Here is a 26,286-nt window from a genome sequence, read left to right as displayed (position 1 = left end):
AAAACGATGTCGAAAAAAGCTAAATATTCAGAGGATGAAATGCAACTTTGTGAGTGATTTCATAACGTCTCAGGTTACGTGAATAGGACATTTTCGATGAAACTTATCTATATAATAAATCAAACCCGCTTTCCACTGGTGAGAGCTTTCCATAAGGAACTATGTCAAGATTAGGTGATCATCAAGGTGGTGAAGTGATTGATTGCTGGTAGAAATAAGAAACCGGGCACCTGGGCTGCAAAGTTAGCCGACCGGTGATAGCGGAATTGGTTGAACAGTGGAAACTTGAAAAGAAAAGGCAAAGGAAAACTAGGGGATTTTTTCCTATCTTATGTATACATGTAATTAGTGTCTAGGATTCCTTGGACCAAGGCATTATCACTGGTTTAATACCTAAGATAATGAGATTAAAGAAATGTCTAGCATGCATAGCCTATCACCAGGGCCCTAGCTAGTCAGACCTTAGGCAGTTAAGGCCCAGATAGTTGGGCGGCGGGCCCTAGGCCGTAGGCCCTGCCTACATGTAGTGGGGCTAAGAGAAAACAATCAGCACTTGAGGTGGAGCGTAGGGCGGTACAGCCGAACATTGAATGGCTGAATTTGCACATGTGGGGTTTGTCCCTGCCCGGGTGGTAGTCAACAAGTCAACACTGCCACAGGCGTGGGGCGGGGTTCAGTCTCATTCAATGTTCCTGTAACCCTGTTCATCTCAGCTCAAGTGCTGCCGTCGCAAGCTCCCCAACTTTGTAAATCAAAACGTGAACCGATCGTTAACCGGCTGGATGTCTCAGCCAAATCGACCTCAAAAACCAGCAAAGCCCAAAAGTCTCAGGGCACCTCCGACCCAGCTGGATCTAGAGGAACGTCCTCAAATCCTTCTTGTTGACCATGAAAGTGAATATGTGGGGTCCGACTCACCTACGGGTGAGCGGCCTCCTCCACTGCCTCAAAGACCTTCAAGTTGCCTTCCTAGCAAATCCACGCATGACGTGGAAAACACAGATAGCAAAAAGCCTGTACTCGGAGACTTTCAAATTCCAGGCATTCCAGGATTCATCAAAAACGGATTTAAGGGAACAGGGTCAATTTTAGACACGGCCGCGAAGCGCTTCCCCAAAGTCGAGCTGAAACCTCCTCAGATCCCCATACAAGTAACTCAAGCTGGCGGACGTTTCAGAGATGGCTTCAAAGAGATTATTAACAACATGCATCCCCCAAGGCCTTCACCCAAACAAGCGACGATTGCAATGACGTGTTTTATAAGTCCTTTAAGGAGGACGGTCTATGCTCCAAGTGCCGATCGTCACCCATCCAGGCGTGCTACGATGAATCCTTCAAAGAGACAGATGAAGTGGAAATCCATTGGGCCACATCATTGTCCAGAATCATATATCACTCAGATTGGTGTCGAATGTGCCTGTTGTTGCTCTCAATGCTTACTCGTCCGGAATTCGACCCTTTAAAGCACCCTGAAGTCGCCAAGTATGTCCAGGAAGAACTCCAAGGGATGACGATGTTGGATTGGGTGGAACAAGGTTGGGAATTTACCGACGCCAACTGGCCGTTCGGAAGAAGCGAGTATCGTCACGATGGTGCGACTTACGTACTCGGCCCCGCGAAAGACCTCTTTTCCGAGATCATCGGAGGACCAGCGGTGAGGAATGTTCTCCTAAGGCTTGCCGCAGGTGCAGTGATCAAGCCCCGGAACGTTCGGTCAAGTCAATCTAGAAGATATTCGCCCGGAAATACCTATGCGGATGGATTAGAACAGGGAAAGAAAGCAGCCACAAAATATCCTCTCAGCTGTGATTTGGAGATCTCCATCATGTCGAGAAATCATCCCGAGTTCCCCGGACTGGCTTTTGCAAGTCTTGTTGGTGTTGGAAACCGTCCTGGTGGAGACCCACAGGTTCTCAGTCACTTTCGTCTTCGTGTCACTCACCCAAATATGGATCAGAACTTTAATACGTGGAGGAACTTATCGTACGGCAGACTTCTTGACAAGAATTGGATTGACACGGCAATGGTGCGACAGTGGCTAGTTCATTGCGAATTGGATCATGGAAAGCGCTGCAAAGAGCACGACTGGGGCATCATTATGCAACGCCCAGAGTTCTTGCGTGTGATTAATATCGACAGACTTTGCCTCCTTCAGCCTCCAGGTCCCGCAAGCTGTCGCTTTTTGGCCTTATCATATGTATGGGGTGGCAAAAACAATGTCAGGCTGACTCGAGATAATGAGGCTGCCATGGCACAATTTCAAGGTCTCCGAAAATGGCTAGATGTTCTGCCACGAACTATTGTCGATGCGATGGAAGTGACCAAGGCTCTTGGTGAGAAGTACTTGTGGGTGGATTCACTAGTAAGTTACTCACTTCCTGCAGCTTTCGAGGCTTCAAATAAATCCATCTAGATACTAAAATTGAGTGCTTCATAGTGTATAAGGCAGGACTGCGTGACGGAAGCACAAGAGCAGATTGCTACAATGGATCGAGTGTATGGGAGCGCCTTGCTGACAATTGTCGCAGCCCAGGGTGGTGATGCTAACAGCGGACTGCGAGGAGTCCAGAGAAAAGCATTTGCCACCAAAAACCCAAGTCCGCCCCGGGAGATCATACAACAGTCAGCCGAAATAAAAGATGGAGCCCATATCGTTGCACCGTTTGCTTCTACTCAGAATCTATCATGGATAAGCTGGGACTCCCGAGCATGGACTTTCCAAGAGAAGCTCATGTCGAAACGACTTCTCGTATTTGCCGGTGATGAGGTTGTTTGGTACTGTCGAGGAATGATATGCAGAGAGGACATGCGAATCGAGGATTCTGGATACATAACCGAGCCCCTCGAATCGCTTTCGCTAAAGCCTCAGTATTTCGGCGTTGATGTTGATAAAAATTGGATAGACGGAAGTCTGGAAGTGGATCGACATGGCAGGACACGTGTCGTTCGATCTGGAACGTTTGCCGCGTATGCGAAAGCCATCGAAAGTTATATCTCACGCCACAGTACATTCAAATCGGATGTCCTTAGAGCACTTGATGGTCTGCTCCATGTGTTTCAGTTGAGCTTCAAATCGGAATTCACCGCTGGGCTCCCGAACTGCATACTTGATGTTGCTCTCATGTGGAGACCTACACAGCGGCTGAAGAGACGTGACGGGTTCCCCTCGTGGTCCTGGGCTGGCTGGGAGGGCCAAGTCACATACAACAAGCCAATGAACGTTGAAAGAGACGATACAGGTGATATAAAAATCCGCCAAGAAAGCAGAGTTCGGTGAGGAGGGTATCCAGTCATTACTTCGCTGGCACGTTTACAGCGAGTCTCGCTCACAACTAGACCCTTTGAATGGCCACGGCTGGGGAATACCGCTTTCAGGTGACGCTCCTCCGGAATGGGAGTCAGTCCATTACTTTGCGGAAAATCGGGATGACTTCATGAGATTGAATGAAAATGGCTAAACACCCGATATTTCTTACTTGGGGACCCTTCAATTTTCCGACTAACCGTATGAAACCCCTCTTTGCGCTCGCACAGCTAAAGTAATTCGTCGCTCCCATTACAACATTGGATACATTTAATTATGCAGGTGTGGACTCGAATTGAAATGGTAGCTTTTAAGATTACTACCTCAGCTTGAGGATGTATGGATTCAAGAGGAAAGACGGTTAGAAAGACGTAGAGAAAGGCTAGAAAGACACTTGAGAAAGCCTGTAGAACACTAGTAGCGAACACATCCGTTGCCCAAAGATCCAAATCTGTAAAATATCAGGTGCCCCGACGCGTCTAGTCCCTGCATGTTACATACTAGTCAATGTCCCCCGCCATCGCGATGAATTTGACAGCTTGTTTATGCTATGATACTCAGCAAATCACTGAATTGGCAGCTTGGCTTTGTTTTCCTTTGTTTTCAATGTTCCAGGCTGGAAAAGTTACCCGCTCTTTCACGTGAAATTCTCGATCTATACAGTCTGCTCTGAGACATCTGATGATCGACCATCCACATCTGCCAAGCGCTTACTGTAGCTTGATTTTGCTTGATTTTCCTTGGCTTTGCTTGGCCAATTGGTATCCTGGTAAGATTGTCTTGCCATTACGCGTTACGAAGATTCGAATACCTAACATCCATGGGCTTTGAAACGTACCACTAAGAAAGAGCATTCAAACACTTGTTTTGAAGCGGGACGTTCCACTTGAGGGGTTGCTACCCGGGTAACCCACAAGATCAATTTGATTGTGTTGGACATGGTGGTCACCTGACCATCAGCCCGGTGCGGCAGGCACCAACCCCCATAACTAGATAGTTGGGCATTCTGCCCTTTAGGAATTGACAACTCTCTCCCTCTTCAATTGCATCACTACACTGTAGTCACATCAGATTGCCAGTTGGCCATTTGAATATTTGGACGCGGGCTTCCCTGTTTCTCTCAAACATTATATACATGTCTCGCATTGATAATCCCATTACGAACTTAAGATTTCATGTTGTGACTCTGGTAGTATGGGTCGCATCTTGGAATATCAATAGCATAGCCGGATAGAGAGCCGTCAGAACCAACTGTCATAGAGAACCACACCAACCACAAGCGAGTTTTTTTGCGGATTCAAATGTTCAAAGTGAGCATCAATAACTAACTAATGTCAAGCAACTGATCAAGGTTGAATTCCAGCTCCCGTCCTTGGGCCTCTAAGCTCAGATACCCGGGCGCACTCTGCTCGATAGTGCTCACCCACAGATCCCGACTGCCGTAGCCCTCGAAGAGGAACTTGTTGGTCTGTCGTGTTACTTCCAAAAGCTCAATTATGGGAAGGTCCATATCCAAGCTATTCCCACAAACAAGCGATTCACGTTAGAAGACTGAAAACGGGGACAGAGTTGTAGGCAAGAAACAAACGTACGGTTCATTATACTGCGGCGGGCCCCCGATACCGGACATTGATAATTCCAAGACTCGTCGGCCCATAATCTGACTAAAGGACATCGTCTGGCCCATATTCCAGGGTCGACGGAGAGTCGAGGCGCGGACGCTGCCATTGGAACCAAACTCAGCCAGCGTCAACCGCCCCGTGAGAAGCCCTGGCTCATCGATCACGTACCACGTGTAGTACGGCCCATCGGCGAACACAACCGTGCCGGCCCGGGTCATCGAGAGAGCGTGGAAATCCGCCGAGAAGAGGTACAGCTCGGAGAGGATCTCGTCGAGCGCGATGGGTGTGGCGCGGCTAACAAACTCTGGAATGTGGCATTGCGGCGCGTTGCCCACGCCTGACAGGTCAAAGGGATGCGGCCCATTCCATTCCCCTTGATGAACGTACAGCAGAATCAGAAACTTCACAAGGTGGATGTATTCCCGGGGATGGGTCTCGCGGTCTACGGGTGCCAGACACAGGAACCGCTTGCTGGGCCGCGGGGCTTGCTGTGAGAGTAATGAGGCCGGGTAGTCGAGGGCTGAGGTGTATGCTGGGGCACGGCCATGGTAAGACTGCGCGGATTAAAATTTTCAATATTCAATTTCGAGTTACAGAAGCGCAAGAGACGAAAGAAAAAGGTGAAGAGGAGTGGAAAATTTAAAAATTGGCTTGGCTGTACGGACCTCGCGGAATTCTTGACTGGCAGTAGCCCATTTCTCAATAAGGGCGCGCCGTTGTCGCAGCCCGTCTTCCGGGGTCGAGACTGGCTGGGATTCGGATTCTTCCTGCAAGTTTCTAACCGTCAATACCACAAATGATCAATTGATTATGCGAGCGCATTTCCGCGGACTGCCCTACCCGTACGAAAAGAAGCCATCCCTTTGTTTCTTCCGGCAGTTCATCTCGGGGTAAATCCGTCGGATGCAAGTGGATCTCGGGAATGGCCGGCCAGCCTTGTGATGTTGAGTGCGACATTTTTGAGATTTAATTTGTATATGTGAAAAATCGAAATGAAAAGCGAGAAAATAGAGGAGTAGATGAGTTATGAGAAAAGCCAAACCGAATCCACATGCAAGCCCTGGAGGTGAAACATGCGGACTGAGCACAGGAACTAGTATTACAGGGCATTACAAGACCCTGGTAATTTTGAGTATTTTTGTGGGTCTTCTCTCCACCTCACAGCAGTCACAGCCTTGGAGGGCTTCAGGGCCTCAACTTAGTGGGTCTCTCTGCTTTACCCTCAATTACACCCGCCATAAGAACTATCACAGATGGCCGATGCACAGTATTCGTCGGTGGATCCACTGTCATCTCGGTTAGTATCTCCTTGGATAGTCATAGACTCCGGGCCAGATCATTCACTTACCAATATCCATAGATGCTGCAACAGGACCCGAACGTGGACCCGAAACATGTGTAATCCCCATTATCAGCGCCGCAGAGACCGTTTGTCGAAATAGTTCCGGAGCAAGGTCCATAGTTGGAGTCACAGGAGGCTCCACAATAATCATCGGTCGATCCACTAAAAATCGGAGTTGAGTTAGATCAGAAGGCGAGAACGTTCGTTAACGTGAATTTGTGTGTGTGTGTGCGTTCTTTACCAGTAACCATAAGCATCACAACAGTCTCCAAAGCCGGAATTGAAACATGTCCAGTCGTTGTTGCTTGCTCCGCAGAGACCATTAGGGGAGACACCACCTGCACAAACTCCCGCGGAGTCATCGCAGCTTGACGCAGCACAATAATCGCTGGTGGAACCACTGGTAAAAGCGAGTTTAGGTTAGAAAAAGATTCAACCAGGGTCTCCATAATTCTGTCGGACATACCAGTCGCCATAAATGCTGCAACAATCACCAAAGCCAGACTGCTCACACGTATCTACCCGAAGTCGTACCCGTCTCACTGGCAGTGACCAAGGGAATGTTCGTATTAAAGGGGATGGTGGGAGTAGGCTGGCTCAAGTCCAGATCACAGACACGGTCCCATTCACTATACCAGGCGGTGTTGGTCATGAGATCACTAAGGACGATGTTATCCACATCGAGACTATAGTAAGAAATCGCGTTTTGGCAGAGCGTGTAGCCCTCGGTCATTGAATATGCAGTAGCGTTATATGTCCCGGTAATGGTCGAGATCGACAGCCCAGTGGGAAGAAGCCAACTGCAATATATCCCGAACTCTAGTTAATCATCCTTTCACTATTGTGTGCATCTTATTCTCCTTGGAATTGACTTACGTCGTGGTGCGATTCGCTGTCACGGTGGCATTGACGTTGATCGTGGAGGTCAAAGCTGATAGCGAATTAATAGTGGTCGAGTCATACCCGGAGTATGTCTGAATGCTTCCGACTGCTTGCACGCACTGGACCAAAGAATCAGTCAATAATGTCAATGGAGCCTTTTAGATATGTTCTTACGTAGCTGTTTCCCAACCATAGGGAGTCACAAGTATTGTTGAGTTGAGGATTCAGAAAATAGAAGTCACTTTCCGCGATAGAAAACATAGACGCAACAGTGACACAACTATCATTATCTTGGATTGTGTACCAATATCCACAGTCAGTATTGGAGGTTGTAACGGCGTTGGCCGGAACAGGTCTAAATTTGGTTAATTGATATCAAGACATGCATTCCGGATACTTGACTCACATAGCAGTTGTGGCGGCTTTAAGAGCAAAGCTGTTGGGGATGGCTGTAGTGCCAGGAGGGCTAGGGACAGTTAGTGGAACAGTCAAACCGTCCGAGAAAAATTGAAGACTCTTACCTTATACAGATGTATTCTCCCTCCAAAGCCTGCAGATTTGAGCAGGCGGAATTGATGGTGGGATTCCATGACCGAAAGGTCGGGGTCGAGATCTGGTATCGCAGATTCCCGAGAATAGACGTGCAGGTATCGTTAGAGGAGACCATATAGATTTCGCAGACGTCGGGTAGACATAAAGTCTGATCCTCCATCAAATAACTGCAATCTGGCCCGAGAGCATTCATGTTTGCCAAGTCTGGGGTGGATACGTTGGCGAGGGTTGAAATATCCAAGCATGTTGTGTCGGTTGAGGGAACAACATAGAGATTCGAACTGGGATCCGTGATGTTGCACCGCACGTTATCGCCAGCAGTCGCAACAGCGGTTGTCGTGGCTGTGGGCGTTGAGCTCGCAGTATACGTCACGCTATAGGAACCACTCGCCGAACAGCGAGAGATGCGACTGCTCACGGAGGCAGGGTCGAGAAGTTGTTGACCCCATGGAGCATTGACAAGAGTGGCCAAGTAGTCCAGAGCGCAATCATTACAGGTGACATTCACCCCATTGCTGCTGGCTTCTTGAAGAACACGGCTACAGTATTCACCGGATGATGAATCGGTAAGACAGGTCGCAGACTGCTTCCATAGCATCTCACTCCCAGCATCACTGGCTGTCTGCATCACCTACCTTTTCTCACCTTCAGACCCTTTCGCCTTCTGTGCTTTTCTCCAGCTGCCGCATTTGATATACCATTTGATATACCATTTGATAAACCGATTGTTAAATCTCGCGAGTTATCTAACTCAGAGAATGATGGATTTCCAGTCAATTAAGAGCGGTCGCTGTACACATATGATATATCTACTACGGATACATTGTGTGTTGGCTATCAATGACTTATGAATTAGCGGTCAGATTAGCATCAGTAAAGCTGGCAGACTTATGTGGCATTCTGAGTCGAATAAAAGCTTTGTAGAGTTGCGACGAGACGAAAATACAATCAGTGCAAGTGCACGTCTGGCGAATCAGTCCCAGCAATTTCTATCACACACCTTGACAAATAGACAATACCCAAAGGCTGTCTCTTATGCTGGCGGCTAGGAAATAGTGCCTGTACATCATGATTAAACATTATAGTGCTAAGTTTAGAGCAAATAACTTATCGTGACACTGGAAAAGTCCGGATAAATAGTTGGGCCAACTGTTCCCTGTCAATTTACCATTCTAAATTTGATATTGGTCCATGGACCACCATTTCTGTTCTTATAGATGTAGTGGGGCACCTCTCTTTCTTTTGGCCGAAGTCTCCAAAGTGAGTATTTATTTTTGTGCGAAGTGAATGCCCAAGCATATGCAGTATGAGAACGAACGTATTGCCTAAGTATGCGAAGTTGCCCAATCAGACGTGGAGGCGATCAAGCAAGGCAAGCTAATGCATGGGAACAACGCACCAGCATATGTGTCAAGCTAATAGAAGGTCGACAGCGATTGATTCGCCCATCATTGGACACGTCACTTTGATCTATCATGATCACGTTCCAAAAGTTCTCTACAGTATGTATTGCAGCCCAGACACGTTGCAATTCACTCCCGACCCCTGCCAGTGTGTTGGCACCAACGGAGGGACTAATTAGAGATTAAGTGAGTCACGAGTGGAATGCACGAATCTGTGGCTTATTATGCGCCTATTCCCCCCCTTTGAACGCTCAAGCGAACTGGTCCTGCCATGTCACCTATTCTCTTGATATCAATTTCAGGAAATGTCAGACTTCAAAACGGCCTCTGAGGGGCTCAAGGAGATTTCCCGCCTCGGCCTCGAATCTTTCGCTCCAGCAGAAGCAATCATTACTGATGTGAAGCACCTGGCGTCTTATAACTGGATCGAAGCATCCACACCCACCATTGCTGTCCCGGGCAGTCCAGCTCAGTGGTCCGCTCCGCCAGGGCGCCGTCAAGTGAAGAAAGATAGTGGCCTTGTTTATATTTCTCAGAATGCCGCTCGTCATCCCGATAGCCCTCTGGAACCGTTATTTCGCTCCCTTTACATTGAGAATCCCTCGTTTGACTTAAAATCAATCGACATCGTGAGCGACCGAAACAACATTCGTAAACTTCTGTCATTTATCAAGCCGACTCTGAGCAAAAATGGTCTCGAAGCATTCACCATCCAGGTGGATATGATCGCTCAGACTGCAATCTTCTCCCGTGACGAAACCGCCACTTCTGAAGTTATTGGGCCGAGCGAATTTCGGGGCTTTGGACATGAATTCGAAAAAGCATATACGATCAGTCAGATCAAAGGCAGCACTGGGCACCATCGTATAATTTCATACCGACTGGGTGGTCTCAGTTTCCTCGTGCGTCATGAGACAGACGGATGTGTTAGGGAGCTGAAATCCAGTGTAAAGGATGAAGAATCAACAGGGGACAACCTTGCCGACATCCTGAATTCCTTGTCCATCAATTCGGAACCCGCCTCTACGGACGAGCCCTCTATTGAATCCAACTTGACCATCAAGAGGGAAGGTCGGATAGTATCACGGGAATCGACCCTAGAGATCAAAACTCGAGTTTTTCACAAACCCCTGGAGCTAGCAGAAGTTGCTGCTCAGCTCTGGGTTTCTCAAACTCCCAAACTTGTCCGTGCTCACCATCAACGTGGAATATTTTCGACGCCGAAAGTCGAAGATGTCACTGCCGCGGTGAAGGACTGGGAAAAGACCCACCAGGATACCATCACAAAACTCGTTGGATTGATTAATTGCATATTACGAATGACCAGAAACTGGGGTGGGAGTTCAACTATTCGCTATGATCCCTTGAAAGACAAACTCTTGATCAAGAAGATCGAGCGAAGGAAGGTACTCCCGGAGGATCTTTATTCTCGATGGAAAAACACCATTCCTGCCACTGTCACACAGAAAGACTCTGTGCATGGCCCAGAAGTGACTGAGAAAAGCCCTAATACTGGGAGACCTACTGTAGCACTTGACCGGGATGAAGCCCTTCCGAGCAGTATCAAAGCAGAGCCGGCTAAACTTCGGCGTGTTGCTATAACAGCACCTGTGAACAAATCGGGGTCGTAGAGCCCTTGATGCTGTGGGGTTCTAAGATATTTGAGAGGCAGTGGAGAACTTGGAGACTCGCACACTTATTTGGATTGGTAACTCGCTATAGGATTTGTTTGGTTATGAGATGGTTGTGCGCGGGGATGCTTAGCACGTGCGAGCAATGGAATATGGAATATTCATTTGAGCGTAAATTAACGCCTTCACATTGTATTGCCGATAACATACTCGACAATTATCTTGTAATTTGCTAATGCCTGTCACCATTTCCACTGATTGTACTGCCCCAATGTACATACTGCAGTGGGGAAAGTCGGAATCCCTAGTTTATTGGCCTTGTCCTTCAGGCAGAGAAAACGAGAGCCTGGTTGCCAAGTAGAGTTTCGGGGAGCAAATAGTCTAGACGGAGCATCACCCCAGAAATGAAAAACGAGTTGCGAGATGTTTGTGTACTAGGAGATTGTATACTATGGTGTGGTCTATGTGATCCCTATGCTTGCTAGCTGACCGTCCTGGATGGTTGGTGGTGCTGTGTCGTTCTCGTCTTGCCTGCATGGCCAGGCTGCCCATCGTGCATTTCCCTCTTTAATACCTGATATGTCCTGGACTACTCTGCGCATATTTACACCGGCCTTATTTTGCGATTAAGCCACCGGCACGAAAAGTGTTGTGGAATAATTTTCCTGTTCTTTTCCTTTCTGGCTTTCCAACTTCCTCTCTAATGTTCTGACATGGTTGCTCCTTACTTCAGTGATTTGGTGGGGGCTTAACATTCTGAGCTGTCAGCGTTGAACTGGTGTAGATCAGGAACCAAGCCGCACCGTCGGAATTAGCTCCGAAGTGTCTATACGGACGGCCAAGTTGATTGGAAATCAACTTGGAATTAAAACATTACCATGTCTATAATACCTAATAAGGAAAAGCCAGTCTAAGCCTAGGCTGCCTGATAGTTCGCAACATCCACTCTCTAAAGTAACCCTTATTGGATTTTCCGAATCGGGCGCCGCTTGTCGCGCTCCGTCGGGCTCTTTGCATGTTGGTGCATGCATCGTCACATGAATTACCTTGGTATGGCGTGAATTGGTAAGTTTTAAGCCACCGCACCATCCCAAACGAGCGGGCACGGCCTAAGTCGCAGTAAGAGATATGTGGACCAAATTTGACAGCCAGTTTTGTCTGCACTCACCATGAAAAGTCTAGTGACAGTAAGGATGCATACATATATACTTAGATCACTTGGCGCTAGCGTTCAAGTAATGCGTAGGTTTGGCTGCAGTAGAATCATGGCTTTTGTGACTCCGTGTGGCTAAAAGCACCAATACCCCCATACCCTGCAACCATCTTTTGCACTGCTATAATTACGTCTCCCATGTACACTGCTAATTCGTCTTCTAGCATCGTTTCATCAGGCGTCTTTTCATCCCCTGGAGTATCTATCAAAAATGGCACGAAAAACTAATAAGTGGACTGAGGCTCTCCTCGAGAAGGCGATTGGTGACTCTATCTATACTCGTCACCTACAAAACCAGGCGATCGATCGAGAAGCCATCAAGAAAAGATACTTAGAAAAGAACCCGAATCAAGCTGATTTTATCAGAGCATTTGTGGACAGGTAAGTACAGCGCTCTAACCTATATGTCCAGTTCCTAAAGAGAGCCTAAGCTATGCGAATGAACTCGATTTGTTGTCGAGAAGCGACAATCGAATCGAAACCCCAGGATCAGCTCAAGTCCAAAACATACCATTGTCCGCTCCCACTCTTTCACAGCGGTCCCGTCTCCAAGGTCAGGGCCGGCATCCTCTATCATCCGGTATATCACAGAAAATATTAGAGGGACGGTACAACATAAATGGCCTTGGCTAACGCGCTCTATATAGGTACAGGTCAACAGTCTCAGAGCCACCTCGATGCAGGCCTCGATAACTATGAGGCGGCGAACTCGGTCATCGACAATGATATTGGCCGCATAGTCAATATCCGTCTACAAGGTAGAGCTTCCTCTTCCATCCTTTTTGTGTCTGACTTTGCGGTATTCTAAGGTTCTAATAGAATTCAAGGACCACCTTGCCGGCGATCTCCATACGAGGGAAACGGGGGCCTCTCCGTCCTTCCCCTCCCTAGAGGCACAGTGTCAATTCCTGAGCTCCAGTGAAGAACAAAGGGAAGAAGCAATGGATGCTATACCCAATGAGCATGCCATCCTGGTATCTCCCTTGTTAGAAAGGTTCGGATATTCTCTCCCTTCTCAATGTATGCTGCTCGGAAACATTGTCAGAGGGAATGAATCCCCAGATTGCAGAATAATGTTGAATGCGAATATTCCATTCTCTGCCTTTATCTGCGGCGTGCAAGGGAGTGGCAAGTCGCACACCACTGCTTGCATGATCGGTATATTTCGAATTCTACCCATAGGGCACCAGTCATTGATATTACCTTAGAAAATTGCTCTATGAGGCTGCCAGCATTGGGAACCCTAAACCAGTCTATATCGACTCTTGTGCTGCAGTTTGACGAGTATATGTCAATAACGAGCTCGCAGCCTAGCGAAGCCGCCTTCCTAGCTAGTGTTCTACCGCAATATGCTCATGCACCGCCGGTCCCACTGCGCGTCCTAGTCTCCCCCACAAATATTTCTAATCCCAAGGGCATGTACTCCCAGATTCCCAATATCGAGATTCGACCGTTCAAGCTTCAACCTAAGCACCTCAACATAAGCATGGTGCTTTCGCTTATGTCTGTTTCTCAATCTGGCAGTCTCCCCCTCTACATGGCACAGGTTACTCGGATGCTTCGGGAAATGGCGATGGAGAGCGGCGGCTACTTTGATTATTCTGACTTCCGGGGCCGTCTGAACGCACTCAAACTTGACCGTTCTCAGACTCCTTTTCTATATCAAAGATTAGACCTGCTTGACTCTTATCTCGACCTTGCTGGCACGGACACAAGTGACTACTTTATTGACGGCGGTGTCACTATCCTGGACTTGTCGTGCCCTTTCGTCGACCAAAGCACTGCTTGCATTCTATTCCGTATCGCCATTGACTTGTTCCTCTACGCTCACCCTTCCCGAGGGAAGATGATCGTGGCTGATGAGGCCCACAAGGTGACTTGTTCATATTGAGGTATCCTGATCATTATTCATTAACATCGGCGGGCAGTATATGGCCGACACCTTCGCTGCAAAGGCGCTTACCGAGACTTTCCTAACCAATATCCGCCAGCAACGACACTTGGGTGTGCGTATAATTATTTCCACGCAAGAGCCGACGATCTCGCCCCAGCTGATCGACCTCTGCTCGTTGACCGTAATCCACCGATTTACGAGCCCTCAATGGTACAAGACGATCGAAAAGCATGTTCCGATGGGTGGTGAAATGGCTCCACATCAGGCCGACGGTGCTAGAAAAGGTCTCTCTCGAATTGCCAGGCTCCGAACTGGCGAGGCGATTGTGTTCGCTCCATCAGCGCATCTCGTTGGAGAGGATGGCAATATCATGAATGTCCAACATGAACCCTTCAAAGTTATGATTAGGAAAAAGATCACATGGGATAGTGGACGGAGCATTGTTTGCATTCGCTAGACGAACTACTTTCTCACTTGAAGATTTGTGCTTTCAGTAGTTATTTCGTACATACAACCGCGACCAACATGGAACTATACAAACTCCCAAAGGATCTACAGTCGTAGTTTGCAGGTTACTATGAAACTTAATATGAAGGCAGAAATGGCCCGGTTGCATGTGCAAGCTCTTTTAAACGTACCATTAATAAATATTCTGTGGGATAGGATCTACATGTTTTATCTTTAGAAACGCATATTGGTGGTCGGTATCGATGCTGAACGACTCAGCTTGCATGCGGGCAACCTGTGGGACTCACATATTAGAATTCCTTATGACTTTGAATTCAGAGACCGCCTCTTCCCCTAGATAACCCACCTAGTAGTACGGTTATGCATTCGCTAGGTCGCATATGTACCATGCCAATGCACCACCAGCTTTTATTGTCGCACCATTACTTGATATATCCAAGTTTCCCACATGGTCTCAATTAACGGGAAAGGAAATTTCATCATACACACTGTGAAATGTACTGTGGAGAGATACGGTAGCCAGTTGTATCACACGTGAGGGAGGTAGTCTCCGTGCCAGAAATAAGGAAATTCAACACTTAGTTAGTAGCCTCCTTAAAGACTGGCTATTGGCGGCGTCTTGATGTACCCTTTTCTTTTTACAGTATTATATACAGAGTGCTGATTTAATTCAATACAATAAGAAAATAGATCTGCAAACTTTCTATCATATACGAATCCCTTCCTCCTCACCGTGTCCCGAAAGCAACAGTTCGCCTTTTTTTTGCTCTTTCGAAAGGAAACGTGACTATTGCAAGAGATTTCTGAGCTCTTGCTAGCCTTTTGGAAACTTCAGGATCTCTTCCGGTGCCAGTGTTTCTAAAGCGAAAAGATTTTGCCGCCTCGTATCCTCATAAAAAATATGATTAAAAGCTTGCTCAGCTGCCTTGCTAATCTCCCGAAGAAGATTTCCTTGCGATTCTTCGAGGACCTTCACAAAACTTTCAAATGCCTCATCCGACGGAGCAAGAATACTTGCATGGTCAGTTTACATCTCGCCACGATTTCATAGTGATATAGACTCACATTTTTTCGATAATCACAGGGCCGCCCACGTCACCGGACCGATCGAAATGAAGTATGCTTAGAACAGCATCCCCAAAGCAGTCTGCTAGAATGTGTAGGCGTTGTCCAAATTTTCGAAATCCCAACATTTTTCGGCGCCTGCTCTTGTAAACAGCTGAGTTAGGCTCCAGGTCGGGGAAAACATCCCTCATCATTTCGTTGACTGCTTTAGCCACTTCCATCTTCCTCGGATTGCCTCTTGTTCTCAGCTGGCCAATAAGCTCATCCTTGGACGCTAACTCTATGAATTTTGAGGTGCGCCCCACCGGACTGCAGGTGCATCGGTAGAAATGCAGGATATGGTTACATCGTAAGATCTGGGGAAACGCCGCGTTGTCTTGAATTTCGCCGATGATTTCGAAGCGTTCGTGAATGGTCAGCTCACGTGATACCCATCTTCGCCTTTGAACGCTAGGTCCTTGGTCCCCCAGCTCTCTCGTATATTTTAGGGCCGCTCGAAGAGTAACAAGTGATTGAGAGCCACCAACCAGAATTAAAAAGGTACTTAGACTGGAAAATATCTCTGAACCCAGACTCAGTAGCTTGTCCTCGATTTTGGGCCTGAAATAAGTATCTCCGGGGGGCGGTAAACCCAGAGCCCGAGTCATTTCAGCTTCTCGACACAGTGATGATCTGAATTCAATATCAACGCATCTAGACTTTCTCTTTTGTACTTCCTTACCACTAGCGTTTTCTCGCTTGCGTGGGAAACGCTGACTTGAGGACCGTTGGTTCGCGGGCTGGCCTGAGAAGCCATCTGGCTGGTACAAGTCAACACTAATAGAGAGGTGATCGTTTATTCTGCGAGGAAGAGCATGCTGTTCAGCTTGTTCAGGCGGGATTTCTACCTCATGGAGTCTTCCACGGTGCATTTCTTGATACGCAATAGGATGGCAAATCCCAATGACCTGCCTCTCTAACGCCCGTTGACCTGGGTCGTCAGCTAAAGGAGACTGCGAACGCGAGCCGGTGAAAGAAAGTCCATCTGGAAGGATATCTTTCAATCATCCATTCTCATTGTAGAGTCTTTCATAGTATAGTTAGACAAGCCCCCTAGATCCGGAGTGGTCGGAAAATCCGGCAAAGGGGGAATATCTTGACTCCAAGTATCGATTTCGCTAGTCTGGGCAGGGTCACTCTCCACCAAGGAAGGCAAAAGCAGCGGATTTGTCTGCTCGTCTTTGAATATTCCCATTAAGTTGAGCTGGTCAAGGTGCTCGTCTAGGACGCTGTGCGCAATTAGGGATTTATCTGACATATTCCCGGGGTTACTAGAGTAGACCTACCCTAGAGAGTAAAGTCCCTTGGCCACGGACATGAAACATTTTTTCCTGAGGTATATAGCTCCGATAAGGGCACTTGTCGCTATAGCAAGAACGCCGGACGAGCGAGCACCAGGCCGACAATCAAATTTCAAGTGCTTGTCGATGCCAGTACGCTTTGCAATGTCTGCACGGTGTTGGATACCGTTGACACGGGATTTGAGCTTCGATGTAAAATCTCGAGGGTGTCAGTTTGGAAAGACTCGCAACAGATTGTCAATGGATACCTCGAGATAACGTAATAAAGGCAATGCTGGAATCAATCAAGAACCCGGTCGCCGCCAAGCCCAATTGGGCTAATATTCTGTTTCCATCCGGCAGAAGTTCGTCTACTCCAGCAGCGGTCAGCGCAACGTCTATGTCCGAATCGGTTAATTCTGGACAAGCGACTAGCTTTCGAATGAATTCCACAGAATCCTTGCTCATGTCGAGTGTACGAATAATAAGATAAAGAAGATGATTGTGATAAGGTGCCAGATGCAACGGTTATTAAATTAGGCAAAGGCGAGGTTTGGCATCAGTTGTTCATTATGTATAGAAATATGGCCATGTTGGCGAAAGGAAAATGTGTCATCCCCAGCAAACCGTGCATCTGGCCGACTGGACACTCTTGCATAGAACAGCGCATATCCACGTCGCAGAACGTGATTGGTTATTCCCGGAGGAAGTTTGGCACCGGGAGTGCAGATTTGACGTATCATATGCATCGTGATCACATATCGCGCGAAAAGCAGACCATAAGTAACAAACTGCATTCGACCGTAGAAGATTAAAAAGTCGTAACTGCCAGCAGTCAGGGGCATCAAATCACTCCTGTTGCCGCATATTGGACTTATTCACGTTTTCTCAAATATGGTCGATCTTCAGCCACGTAGCTATCAGCTGGAAATGTTCGAAATGAGCATGGAAAAAAACATCATAGCAGTGGTAAGACTTGTCTTCTATGCCTATGTATCGAGCCCTCACATTGACGTTCCAACATTCAGATGCCGACGGGTTGTGGAAAGACATACATGTATGATTTAGACGACAACCTCCCGGTAACATAGAAGTTGATAACGGGGTTTAGAGCTAGCATGCGGATCATGGCAGAGCTGGAACGATGCTCTGAGAACCAGGTAGATTCAATTTTCCAATTGCAAAGAATAGCTGTCATTAAACATCAGCCGCCTTAGTTAGGTGGTGTGGTTTTTAGTACTAACGAAAATTTTGTGTAGTCAGCAACTGACGTATGGATGTTTCGCGTCACATGCTGTCCTTGCCGATGCGCTCACTTATGGCTTTGTGACGGAAAAACGGTGGTAATGCGAGTGTATACGTGGCAGAATAATCTCAATAAAATCTCTCACTCTCAAAATGACAATAGTCCGGGAAAATGACAATCTTGTGGACAATAACTCAGTAATCAAGAATGTCGAATTTCGTACAGCGTAATTTACCACTAGACCATAACAAAAACCAAGGTTCTTGTTTAGGGCCTAGAGGGGCCATATCCCATTCTTGACAAAGAACAAACAAAATGAAATGAAGAAGTATGTTTTCGCCCGAAAAACCAAACTGGTCAATCATGTGACCCGTCTGTATCAAGGATGAAAAAATGACGGTATTCATCCCAGATTCTGACAGTTTATATTCCTGCAATCAACCATAGACCTCCGGCTCGCTACAGAGTCAACCTGGCAATCAATTAGTAACTCAGTCATATGTGTTGGTTTAGGGGAGACAAACATTCCTAGATAGCCCAATCCTCCCCAGATTGGGAGCAGTGCCCAGCTCTACACCCCTCACAAAGCTGACTGTTATGAGGACCTCGTCTTTCGCGGGATAATGGAGGCCTCTCTACCCGAATTCCGTTCTATTGTTTAATCCAGTAAACGATTCTCTCGGCATATGACTGATCCAAAACCGGCCGGCTCAGCGAGCTGCAAGCTTTGCAGCGTTGGTGGTATACCCTGGCATTGTACTTTTGCTCTGGATAAAGACGAATTGTGATAGCGATCTTGTTGCTAGACCATCCTCTGGACTTGCATGCTCGTTTGTTGCATACAAAACGGCCCATAATATTTGTGTCAGGCATTCGAGTGCATTTCGTCTCATCGTCTTCCTCGAAAAACTGATAATGAAGATCTACCTCGGCTAGCAAGCTCGATACCTCATCGTGAAGAGATTGATACATCGAACATGTCGTAGTAGACATTTTATTCTTAGTCCGAGACGGGGCAGTTGAGGCCAAAGCCGCAGCAGGAGAAGCCCTGGGGTCCGATTCAATTAAGAGCTCCTCGCGCCACCGTCGGCGAAACAATTCGAGCTCGGCAGTATCGCCCATGATCGGGATTCATAGGCTCACTCTAGGTACAGACAAATAGCGGTAATAGATGATGCATGCGTATCAAAAGACTGCGGAAGACCGGAAGGAGGCGTAGATTTATACTAATAACTAAACGAGCAGTGATTAGCTTATACAAGCAGGCTTACATTACATGCACTACATTAAGATTTGTCGACGTACATATATATCTAAAATCGAATATTACAGACTGACGCACACAGCTCGCGACCCAGTCATCTGCCTCGATGCAAAGCAATCACTACGAACTCACGGCTGAAAAATATCAAGACAGGCCTATTCTATTGTAAGCGCCGTTATAGAAGCGCAGGCAGTATAAAGGGTAAGATGAAACTCAAATATATGGAACAGATTATCAGCCAGGTAACGTTGTGAGGGTTCATCTAATACATAATATGACAAGAAAACATCTGAATACGGCAGGGTTGATTATAAAACAGTATGTGAAATTTTCCCCCCCATCCAAAGGCTCGTCATCTATCCATGGATACATGAGAGGATGACTGATCCAGGGCTGTCTAGTAAAATGCTTGAGAGATACCGAGCAGAAGTGATTCCATGCTGGACGCTCAGGCTGCAGATCTAGTTCCTAATTGAATTAAAACACTACTCTGTTTATACTACCGAAAAAGGAAAAGTGCACGTTGGGAGATTCTTCAATAGCCGGTCAAAGCTACCGGTAAACAGGGGTAGTTGGGACATTGCGTCAATTGGTACCACGTCAGAAAATGGCCATTGCCTCGCAATATACATGATCCCAAAATATTATTGGGTTTATCGCACCATCCGCGGGAAATTTTTCGCACATTGCATACTTTACATGCCACACAACATTGTGTTACGTGTAATATAGAATATTCCCGTATCTTCCAAAGTACGTGGATACAGGAGTATATTGACCAGATGGTGGCTGATCTTTCTTCGTTCATTGAAGGGAAGGCAGAAGCCCTAGGATATCGGGACGTCTTTAGGGAGCACCCAAAGTAGGTATTGTCGAATCCTAAATAATTTACTTATTATACTTCAAACGGTTGTGACAGTGGATGTACGTAATGTAGCCAAAGTATCTCCGATGGGTAGTGATTGGCTACATTCTGTGCAAGAGCGCCAAGAATTCTTCCCTATCTATTTCACATGATTGCAATGCATCCCAACATGCAACCGGTGATGGTGGTACTACCCACCTTCTGTACACCATGTATGGCCATACAAAGGTGGGATGGTTGCATAAGAACACCGACCCCTTGCGGTTTCAGTACCCCAGAAATAGCTCGAGCAACCTGTTTAGTCAGGCGCTCCTGAATATGAAGTCTGCGAGGAATATCTCAGCCAAACGGGCTAGTTTAGAGAGACCGAGGACGTGACGATCGGGGATGTAACCGAACCGATGTGCATCTGCCTCACATGGTCAGTGTTGTACGACAGAGCTGGACGTAGAAGCTTGTACCTTTCCAGTGAAAGGAACAATATGGTGGAAATAACATCTATATCCTTCATAATAACCAGCTCGTCGTGATTCTCGTGGAAAACAGCCCCTTTGACCAGGTCTAGAATATTGTGTTGAACAAATACGACGTATTAACTATACCACTAGACCATTACAAAAACCAAGGTAATTGTTAGGGGTCTAATGGGTTTATTTTCTGGTTGACATATTGTCCTCGTATTCCTTGGTGAAATAGAACATGGCCCTGGCATATCGCTCTGGAGTGTCGCGTAGGCCTTCCGGCTCAGAATCTTCACCAACGTACATAGAGAATCCATAAATCAGTTTCAGGATATATACAGCCTCAACCATCAACACCAACTCAAGAACACCTCTAATCTCCACAAAAAAACAAACTCACTTAGCCCCCAAATCCACAAACTCCTTAAAACAAATCCCCCTAACCTTCCCATCCAAAAAAACAACCCCCTCCTCCTCAAGCCTAAGCCTCTTCTCCTCGCAAAACCCACCACCACCTTTATGCCCATCAACCTTCCACTCCCCTTTATACCCACCCAACGACCCATCCGCTGCAAGAACCCGATGACACGGCACCTCCGGCGCAAAGGGGTTACTGCGCATCGCGTTCCCGACCGCCCGCGCACTGGAGCCTAGATACGTCGCCATCGCCGAGTACGTGGTCCACCGACCCGGCGGGACGGAGAGGAGCGTGCGGTACACGCGCCGGCGGTAGGGGGTTAGCGTTGGGTGCAGGGATATGCGGTGGAGATATTTTTTGGTTTGCGCTGTGGGTAGTGTGGGTTGAAGGGAGTTGTGGGGTTGGGGGTCTTGCTGGTCTGGGGTTGGATCTGCGGGTTGGGCGGAGAGGGACATGATTTTAGGACCCTTTCGTGTACAACGTAGGATGTTGGTAGATCTTTTTTATGTTGCTATCCGCTTTGGTTTTGGGTTCCAGGCCTTTTTTGGATCTCTGTTGTATTTTATATTTAGCCGGGAACGATGCGACGCGACGCGACGCGTAGGGATTGTGTTACTTACCACGTGAGTGTTGATGCGAAGAGATGTGGTAGGGACTTGTGTTGATAATGAATATTTGGAGAGAGAGAAATGGTCAGAGGGGGAAAAAAGGCTGTAAAGCTCGAACTGTAGAGTTGATGGATGTTGTTCTCAAAGTGGCCAATCAGAGTGGTTCGGTCAATAGCATCCTTCTTTCATGATCTTTTGATATTCTAGGGATAAGATACACAGTCTAAAGCCATACATCCATCTAATTTATTAGTTGGTTATTCATCAAACATCAAAAATCACCAAACACCACATCATCAAGTCCTCCCTCATCTAAGCGTGATCTACATGTTCCGCTCCTGCAGCATTATCACCAGCCTTGGAAGCCGCAACAGCTGCAGCAACAGAAAGTGGCTTTCCGGTCTCCGGGTCCAACAGACTGCCCTTGGGACCGAGAGACTGCACCATGCCTGGGTTTTCTGCCTTGAGGCGCGCAAAGGTCTTCTCTGCATCCCAGGTCCAGGGCGTCTTCGCCGCGAATAGCAGATCCATGTCCTCTAGCGTGCGCTGGTTGCTTTCTGGGTATAGAGCCCACACCATGGGAATGGCGAGGGCATTACTGGCGGCGAAGACGTAAAGTGTCTTTTCGCCAATGGCGCTGAACATGACGGGACATAGTAGAGTCTTAACGTTCCGTCAGCATATCGGTCTTGTATTCATTAAAAGGCGTTCACTCACCAGCCATCCATTTCCAATACTCCATCCGACAACTCCAAAGGCGTTTCCACGTGCACGAACGGCCAGGGGGAAGATTTCAGCCGGGTAGACCCTATAAATCAGGAATTAGCATTGAATAAAAGGTCATGGGATGGTTCCTTACCAAGGGACTGTGAGCCACGAAGCTCCGAACGCAGAGGTAAAGATGAAAATCATCGAAGCCGCGGCAGCACCATACGAGGATGCCTTGCCCATATCACCGGCTGCCTTGTTGTCGATAGCGAGACGGGAAAATCCACCCGCAAGGAACATGGCAATACCCTGGACAGCCGCGCCCCAATACAAAGTCCACCGACGACCGATGCGATCCAGAGTAAAGACACAAATTAGCGTAGCAAACTAGATATGCGCATTAGCACAGCTCGGTCTTTCTCAGCCTTGAAACATACCATGTAGAAAATATTGTTCAGTCCACTGATCCATTGACTCTTCATCGAATCAAACCCGGAAATACCAAAGATGGTCGGTGCGTAGACAGTAACTCCTGCGATACCAACCCATTCCTGCATGACCTGTAGCCAAATGACCAACTGTACACGACGGCCGATATGGAGGTCTCCCGATTTGTAACCAACCAGCATAGACAGATATGAGTCGCCGTGATTCATTGTCCGCTCCAGCTCTGCGATGCTTTGGATATCCTGGAACTCGGCTTCTGCTCGGAGGAGGTCCTCTCCGCTAGATCCACGTAGACGCTGGAGAATGTAGCGGGCCTCTTCCTCCCGGCCGACCTTGACGAGCCATCGAGGTGACTCGGGGAAGAACCAGACAGCCCCAAAGAGACTTAGGAGGAAGATGATCTGGAATGCGATGGGGAATCTCCAGCGGAAGGCTGACTCTCCGTTGTCAATGAAAGACAGGCCACTATCGGATATTAGAAAGACATCGCATAAAGGGAGGGATTTACGTACAACTCCAACCAATAAGCCAGGACAACACCGAAAATGTTCAATGTAAATTCAATAGCAATGAATTGTCCGCGCGAAGTATGTTCGGCCGTCTCGGTAGCCCAGACAGGAACAATAGCATTCAAAATGCCGGTTCCAATACCATTAACGAAACGCGCTGCGAAAGTTAGTCCAAGTCTGCATCTACTGAACCCTGTTCCCCTTACCGCAAATCATCCAATTGTGGTTCTGTGCCGAACACTGTAGAGTCGCGCCCAGGATAGCCCATAGAGAACCAGCTGCAATGGTCTTGATTCTTCCCGTCCGGTCTCCGAGCCAGCCACCGAACAATGCGCCAAAAAGCGTTCCCAAATAGTAGACAGACACAATCCCACCTTGCAGCAGGGAATTCGTGACCACCGGAGTGACCTCGCCGTCCACTATCTCCGTATGACCGAATCCCATGAGATCAATATAATCCTTTGCGTTGTTGACACCGGCCATCATTCCTTGGTCGTATCCGAAGAACAAAATAGACAGAGCAGCCACGCAGTTGATCCCGATGAGAAGCTGGCGCTTCTCCAGTCTATGGACGACATTCCACGAGGGGATTTTGTCACACATTTTGAACGCAGTCGAAAGGGATGAAGCGAGTGTTCTAGGCTTGTCGCATTAAAGATCTAGTTGTATAGACCGGGATAGGAATAAAGAGCAGAAAAGATAAGCAGACCCTTGCCCGTGGGGTAAAATGAGATCAAAAGTGCGGAGAGAAAAAAAAAGAGACGATCCCCCGAGGTTTTTAAAGATTTTGCATGCATCCCGTACTTCCTAGTCACATACACGGCGCTACTCCGAATCACCAATAGACGATGCCTCCCCCCGGGATCGACCGAAAAGCAGCCCTGAAAAGCAAGGAGTGCCATTTCGCATTCGGTTATATTCCGGTGGAACATGGGGAACGTGAGATAGCAAACCAGTCACCAGCGCCGATACAACATGGCCTCCCCCTACCAGCGTGCGAAAACCGGGGTTCAGGGCCAGAATGCGGGCTCGGCCAGTACCTACCGCGTGTGGTACGACTGCCATGGCGGGGCGAAGTCTGGGGGCTTTTACCCGATTTATGTGTATTGACATCGGCAATCCGAAGAAAGAAAGCCATTGTTGTTTTGCACGTCCCGGTAAGTTTGCGTTGGGCTCGGGTTAGACTCGGTCCGGAAAGGAAAGTACGAACCGATGGGCGCTACATAGTCCGTGAAGGAAGTTGGGAAATTATCCGCTCTGAACAATTATCCGATGCCATGGCTTTCTCTGACCTCCGCATTTTCCCTCGAGTGGGTCGGCGGGGATGGTCCTGGCATGCCGCTTTTGGGCACTCAGCGTATTTCTCAGTCCAGTCTGGGATTTTGGCTTTGGTGGCTAGGAGGCTCGCATGTGATTGGATGGCATCTACAACAGTTGTACATCAGCCCCCGGTTTGCCTACATCGAGATTAGCGTGTTTTGGGGCTCGGCCAGGTCCACTTATATAGATTGTTCTACCTGACGACCTTGTACTAGCATTCACGGGGATTAGACCGAAAATGCGGAGGAATGATGTGAGAAGTTCTCATATTTTTGTCCCATTTCCTAGATCCCTAAGCATAGGTACATACAGCCTTTGCTAGGCACATGGGAAAGTATGACAGTTCAGCTTGGTATTCATTCCGGCCTCGGGTTCCAAAGTTTAGTTGTTCGGGAATAGATCTTGGCCGGGTTCACCAGCCAGTAAGCATTTTTAAAGGCGTCTGGATTGTACCTGACCCAATCGTTGCGGTTGTCGGTCAGACTGGCGCAGATCTCGTCCTTTGAGAATTCTCTAGAAGCTTCTGTAGAAGTTAGTGAATGCGCTTTCACTGCAATTTGAATAGAATTTACAGCCTCCGCGGAAACTGATGTTAAATGAAATACAGTTGCTTTTGAATCCCTCGGCAATTTTGCAGGTATTGCCCTCGGAGTTAGCGAAGGGACGGCCGACTTTCGCCACATCCAGGTCCGCAGCGCCGGCATTAATCACCGCCTAGCCCCGGCGCTGTGGGGAAATAAATAGAAAATTTGTAGAAAGGCTTGCTTATGTGATATAAATACCGACTCTGTTGAAGGCAGCGCCGTAGTTCTTGGCCGTGGTGGCCTGATAACAACCCAGTTAGCTAATTTGCTGTCGGCTCGGACCCGAAACATCCATTTTATAGCAGATAGCGCATCCACTCGACTGAGCTAGGCCAGCCAGCAATTTCGGCAATGGAAAAACCGATGAAAGGACGGTCATTATGAAGGACCCTTATCCAATCCGTATAGTTGGAGACTGCGGCGTTGCTAACAGTTTCAGCGCCCATATACTTGAAAAAAGCACCAGAAAATGTGAGATTGAACCGAGCAAAGAAGTCGGTGCTATCGTACACTTTGGGCTGGAAGTATGAAGCACACAGGAACCACCGAGAGAAGACTCGAATGCCGATAGCTGCTGAGATAAGGGAGAATCGTGGAAGTTGTTCTCGACTACTTTAGGGGCAACAGAGTGGATATATAAAGCCATGCTTTGGATAAGGATCAATAAGACACATCGTTATAGCCAATTAAGAAGAATCCAACTGCAACTTCTAACAAGTCTGGGATGGCATCTTATTCCTACCTCCCATTAGGAACTTCAGTTAGGAATAGATATGTACCTTCTCGGGGAGAATTATTGCAACATCGTTGGGCAAGTTCGTGTCTGTATATTGAACAACGATTCACGAACTACAGGTCAATAACCGAATTGGACTATCGCACCGGAGCTGAAGAAGGAAAAGAGAATAAGGAACGAAGTCCGAGGACTCAGCTGTTTATGCATCCATCTCACCGGGTATGCTTTGGTTGCTTCCGATATTTGTCTACCTTGTCTCGTTTCTTCCTTTCTACGAAGCGGAAAGTTTGCGCGGAAGCCAACTCCGCGGCCCCGGAATCGCTTTGTCTCCGCAAATCTTGATTTGCCAAGATGTCATTCTTCTCCGCAAATAATGTCTTTGTGATGAGAGATGACATCATTTATACTTCTAATGCTCCGGTGTG

General features: G+C 47.6%; 11 protein-coding genes across 11 annotated transcripts; 3 read left to right on the top strand and 8 right to left on the bottom strand.

Annotated features, from left to right (window-relative positions):
• Positions 1-1,432: 1,432 nt before the first annotated feature.
• Positions 1,433-3,277, top strand: N7518_003172 (HET domain-containing protein; the record flags this gene model as incomplete). The annotated part of the gene is made up of 2 exons (XM_057184099.1): positions 1,433-2,362; positions 2,438-3,277. 2 exons carry the CDS (start codon positions 1,433-1,435, stop codon positions 3,275-3,277), a joined length of 1,770 nt encoding a protein of 589 aa, XP_057045549.1.
• Positions 3,278-4,628: 1,351 nt separating this feature from the next.
• Positions 4,629-5,883, bottom strand: N7518_003171 (uncharacterized protein; the record flags this gene model as incomplete). Its single annotated transcript, XM_057184098.1, has 4 exons — positions 4,629-4,821; positions 4,897-5,480; positions 5,592-5,693; positions 5,767-5,883. 4 exons carry the CDS (start codon positions 5,881-5,883, stop codon positions 4,629-4,631), a joined length of 996 nt encoding a protein of 331 aa, XP_057045548.1.
• A 570-nt stretch (positions 5,884-6,453) lies between these two features.
• On the bottom strand, positions 6,454-8,330 carry N7518_003170 (LysM peptidoglycan-binding domain-containing protein; the record flags this gene model as incomplete). Its single annotated transcript, XM_057184097.1, has 6 exons — positions 6,454-6,668; positions 6,803-6,954; positions 7,145-7,269; positions 7,325-7,505; positions 7,557-7,616; positions 7,672-8,330. 6 exons carry the CDS (start codon positions 8,328-8,330, stop codon positions 6,454-6,456), a joined length of 1,392 nt encoding a protein of 463 aa, XP_057045547.1.
• A 1,080-nt stretch (positions 8,331-9,410) lies between these two features.
• Positions 9,411-10,736, top strand: N7518_003169 (geranylgeranyl pyrophosphate synthetase; the record flags this gene model as incomplete). Its single annotated transcript, XM_057184096.1, has 1 exon — positions 9,411-10,736. The coding sequence occupies one exon, from the start codon at positions 9,411-9,413 to the stop codon at positions 10,734-10,736; it is 1,326 nt and encodes a 441-aa protein (XP_057045546.1).
• A 1,424-nt stretch (positions 10,737-12,160) lies between these two features.
• On the top strand, positions 12,161-14,300 carry N7518_003168 (uncharacterized protein; the record flags this gene model as incomplete). Its single annotated transcript, XM_057184095.1, has 6 exons — positions 12,161-12,330; positions 12,381-12,529; positions 12,597-12,707; positions 12,769-13,107; positions 13,158-13,822; positions 13,878-14,300. The coding sequence occupies 6 exons, from the start codon at positions 12,161-12,163 to the stop codon at positions 14,298-14,300; spliced, it is 1,857 nt and encodes a 618-aa protein (XP_057045545.1).
• Positions 14,301-16,415: 2,115 nt separating this feature from the next.
• On the bottom strand, positions 16,416-17,163 carry N7518_003167 (uncharacterized protein; the record flags this gene model as incomplete). The annotated part of the gene is made up of 3 exons (XM_057184094.1): positions 16,416-16,644; positions 16,702-16,915; positions 16,965-17,163. 3 exons carry the CDS (start codon positions 17,161-17,163, stop codon positions 16,416-16,418), a joined length of 642 nt encoding a protein of 213 aa, XP_057045544.1.
• Positions 17,164-18,592: 1,429 nt separating this feature from the next.
• On the bottom strand, positions 18,593-19,063 carry N7518_003166 (3CxxC-type zinc finger protein; the record flags this gene model as incomplete). Its single annotated transcript, XM_057184093.1, has 1 exon — positions 18,593-19,063. The coding sequence occupies one exon, from the start codon at positions 19,061-19,063 to the stop codon at positions 18,593-18,595; it is 471 nt and encodes a 156-aa protein (XP_057045543.1).
• A 1,151-nt stretch (positions 19,064-20,214) lies between these two features.
• N7518_003165 (GTP cyclohydrolase 1) lies at positions 20,215-20,581 on the bottom strand (the record flags this gene model as incomplete). Its single annotated transcript, XM_057184092.1, has 2 exons — positions 20,215-20,382; positions 20,438-20,581. The coding sequence occupies 2 exons, from the start codon at positions 20,579-20,581 to the stop codon at positions 20,215-20,217; spliced, it is 312 nt and encodes a 103-aa protein (XP_057045542.1).
• A 346-nt stretch (positions 20,582-20,927) lies between these two features.
• On the bottom strand, positions 20,928-21,404 carry N7518_003164 (MGMT family protein; the record flags this gene model as incomplete). Its single annotated transcript, XM_057184091.1, has 1 exon — positions 20,928-21,404. One exon carries the CDS (start codon positions 21,402-21,404, stop codon positions 20,928-20,930), a length of 477 nt encoding a protein of 158 aa, XP_057045541.1.
• A 465-nt stretch (positions 21,405-21,869) lies between these two features.
• On the bottom strand, positions 21,870-23,824 carry N7518_003163 (uncharacterized protein; the record flags this gene model as incomplete). Its single annotated transcript, XM_057184090.1, has 6 exons — positions 21,870-22,220; positions 22,275-22,365; positions 22,417-22,652; positions 22,703-23,177; positions 23,225-23,378; positions 23,428-23,824. 6 exons carry the CDS (start codon positions 23,822-23,824, stop codon positions 21,870-21,872), a joined length of 1,704 nt encoding a protein of 567 aa, XP_057045540.1.
• A 1,073-nt stretch (positions 23,825-24,897) lies between these two features.
• Positions 24,898-25,366, bottom strand: N7518_003162 (uncharacterized protein; the record flags this gene model as incomplete). Its single annotated transcript, XM_057184089.1, has 2 exons — positions 24,898-25,064; positions 25,324-25,366. Coding segments are annotated over 2 exons (210 nt in total), but the record flags the coding sequence as incomplete, so codon positions are not given.
• Positions 25,367-26,286: the final 920 nt, after the last annotated feature.

This window comes from Penicillium psychrosexuale, assembly GCF_028828465.1.
Source record: "Penicillium psychrosexuale strain IBT 29551 chromosome Unknown utg000002l, whole genome shotgun sequence".
Lineage (NCBI taxonomy): Eukaryota > Fungi > Ascomycota > Eurotiomycetes > Eurotiales > Aspergillaceae > Penicillium > Penicillium psychrosexuale.
Note: the sequence above shows the minus strand (reverse complement) of the source record. Positions and strands in the feature narration are given on the sequence as shown.